The 3,135-nt window shown below is 34.7% G+C and overlaps 1 protein-coding gene across 1 annotated transcript in view; it reads left to right on the top strand.

Annotated features, from left to right (window-relative positions):
* LOC110019995 (protein COFACTOR ASSEMBLY OF COMPLEX C SUBUNIT B CCB4, chloroplastic) overlaps positions 1-563 on the top strand; it is a 10,635-nt gene extending 10,072 nt beyond the window's left edge. Inside the window, exon 6 of the mRNA XM_020717931.1 lies at positions 457-563. Coding sequence (XP_020573590.1) covers positions 457-563 — 107 coding nt within the window. The remainder of the gene's footprint in view (positions 1-456) is intronic.
* The last annotated feature ends 2,572 nt before the right edge of the window (positions 564-3,135 follow it).

The raw sequence follows: 3,135 nt of genomic DNA, 5'->3' as shown, positions 1-3,135 counted from the left end.
TTAGGACCCTTTACTGTGACTCAAGTTTATACTTACGGAGCTGTTGAAATTGAAGATCAAAAGACTGGAAATAGATTTAAAGTAAATGGACACCGATTAAAATCGTATTTTGAGGGTAAAATACCAAATTTTAAAGAGTTTTCAATGATCAGTCAACCTGAATAATATTTGAATAGGTCCGGTTGACGACGTTAAACCAAGCGCTTTATGGGAGGCAACCTATAGTTATCTTTATTTTTATTGCAATTGTAATAGTTTTTATTTGAAATTATCATTAGTTTGTGGTAGTATTGAAATCCACTACTCTTATTTACCCTTGAATCATCATAAAAATTGGATCCATATAAAAAAATTGGAACGCATTCCGACCAGAGCAAAACTGTGCAATTTTTTCCTTGTGCACCGATGACAGGTTTTTCCTGAGAGTCCAGGCAATTTTATTTTAAAGGCTCGCAGGCGGCGTCGACGGCCTCCTCTACTCCGCTGACGGCGAGACAGGCGAGATGGCAATTCTTGACGCCGCCGACAGTGAGACCAGCGGGATGGCGATTTCTGGAGTTTGAATGGGCGATTTTTGGCGGGGGGGACCCCTTTTAAACTCCCAAATTCGATTCCTAAGTTCATAGTTCCCCAAAAAGGAAGTGAAACTCCATCAAATTCATCCCTATGGCATCCAATTCCCCTGAAAATCATAGAATGTGAGTGTTCAACCGGAGAAAGTTCATGAGTGCGGAAGCACAACGAATATTCAACAAGATGCTGGCGAAGAAGAGATTAATCAAGGAACGAGGATTGAATAATCCCTCGACAGCAATTGCAGAGATGATAGTGTGGCGATGATGGGAAGTGCTGTGCTACACTACCGCCGCTGTGAAATGTCATATTCAGACTTTAGGTGCTACATATGTAAATTCATAAGAATTGCGTGGTATGTATGTAAATTTCCCTATTTTTGAATTTAAATCATATCTGTACCTGAAATATCATTCATTATGTTGTACTTTTTTGTTTTGAGCTAACTTTGGAACCGTTTAGCTTATTGATTAAAAAAATTACTTGAACTCAGACGCTGCAATCTTTTCAAAATTGAGAAATTGCAGTGGCTTCATGAAAGCATTGATGCCATACAATGTAGATTCTTTTATTAAAGTGTATCATGCTTGGACTACTGCATTTTGTGAACTGGATGTAATTTTTTTTGGAAGTTATTCCTGTGGTGAAGGAATTTTATGCTAATTTGCATGGAATCAACCTGGGAGTCGTCTATGTGCAAGGTAGATGGATAAATTTTACTCCTGCACGGATCAATGAATTAAATATGATCGAGAACGTTCCCATCTGCCATTATTCCAACTTCGTCCCAACAAGAAACCAGATGAATGAAATTTACCAATATTTAACATACGAAACTGAAGTCTGGGAAATGAGAGAAAACAGGTATGTTAGTTTTTCTGCGACACTTCTAAATCTCGTTTCGAAACACTGGCACTTCTTCATTTCTGTAAAACTGTTACTAATGATGAGGATCGGTAAAGTTTCTAAGGAAAGTGCTATTCTGAAATACTGCATCCAAATGGGACTGCCGATCGATATTGGATCTATAATTATGAAGTTTGTTTTGGACCTGATCATTCATGGATCAACTTATGGGCTTGGACACCCTTCCACAATTTTTTTACTTTGTAGTCAGTTCCAAGTATCCTATGAAAATTGGGAAAAGATATTTCTACCTTGGAAGCCTTTGGACCCAACTGAGAGATTGATCCACCATAATAGTCATATCATTTTCATCTTCATAGGTTGGGAATCTCTATCGAGCTTGAATTGTCCAAAATCATTTGAACCATTAAATTTGTTAAATTTTTCTCTATCAATTGGACCAAAGTTAATTTTTTGGTCAATGTCAACTTCACAACCATCATAATCACCTGTCCAATCAACTTTGAAAATCAAATAACCATAACTTTGGCTACACAACTTCATTTTTAAAATTATTTAAACTATTGGAATCTTTATTTTATTCTCTTTGAATTTTATAATTTAAAATCTCTATCATATTTGACAACTTTACAGAAAAGCCCCACTTTTCAGCCTTAATTACCAAAATGCCATTATTTTATTTAATTATCCTTATTTGTACACCTCATTAATCCAAGTGCTCACATTCTATTGGCCCAATATACAAAAATTGAATTCCCTCCATTTTAAATAGATCCTAGCCATTAAATTCAAAATCCATCTCCCTCCTTAATCCTAGCCAGTCCCTCTTTCATGTAACCAACCCACTCCCCCATCATCTCCACTAAATCCCCATTACTTCTATGATAGAAGCCAAAACTTACCATTATTCCTAGAATTCATGCCGCATCAGCAAGGAAAACACATTTCTTCTCTATTCTAAGGCTAACTCCTTGTCTTCTATCATTCTTTTCAGATTTCCCCTTTTCCCATAGCAAAACCGAGAACTCCTTTGGAAGTTCTCCAATAATTTTGAAGAGCAAAGCAAGAAGAAGAGACAAGGAGGATCCTCAAGCCAAAGAAAGGTCTCAAGTAAGAATACATCAATAAATCAAAGGTATAATATCGTTATTTTCAATTCAAGTTTTCATTTTTCATCATGTAAATTTAAACCAAGTAATCCATTCATGTTTCCATACAAAATTCCTCAAATTCATACATACCTTTTATTCAATTTCATAGGGTTTTCATCTGAACATGTTCTATGTTGTTTCAATGATGTTTTTGCATGAAATTATATATGTTTCCATGCATTTTAGTCCAAAACCAAAAAACACTTTGATGTTTTATAGGTATTTCAATTCAATTGTGTTTTAATGAATTTATTTGATGCTAACTGAAACAAATTACATTTCTACATCCTTCACATGTTAAAACCGAAAATCCTTTATGTTTTTATGTTAATATCTTGTGGCTTATTCATGTATTATGCTTAATTGCGTTAATTAATGTTTTCACCAAAAATTGAAGCGTTTAAATGTACATTTAGTCCAAACTGTGAACTTTTGCATGTATTCCATGGTGTAATTTATACAATGTCTCATGTTTATTTGTTCCAAGTTCAATATTGTGTATTACATGAATAAAACCATAGGACATTTGTTATTTATGTATTAC

The sequence above is a fragment of the Phalaenopsis equestris genome, unplaced genomic scaffold (genome assembly GCF_001263595.1).
Source record: "Phalaenopsis equestris unplaced genomic scaffold, ASM126359v1 Scaffold000002, whole genome shotgun sequence".
Lineage (NCBI taxonomy): Eukaryota > Viridiplantae > Streptophyta > Magnoliopsida > Asparagales > Orchidaceae > Phalaenopsis > Phalaenopsis equestris.
The sequence above is the reverse complement of the archived record's forward strand: the minus strand, read 5'-3'. Positions and strand labels throughout refer to the sequence as shown.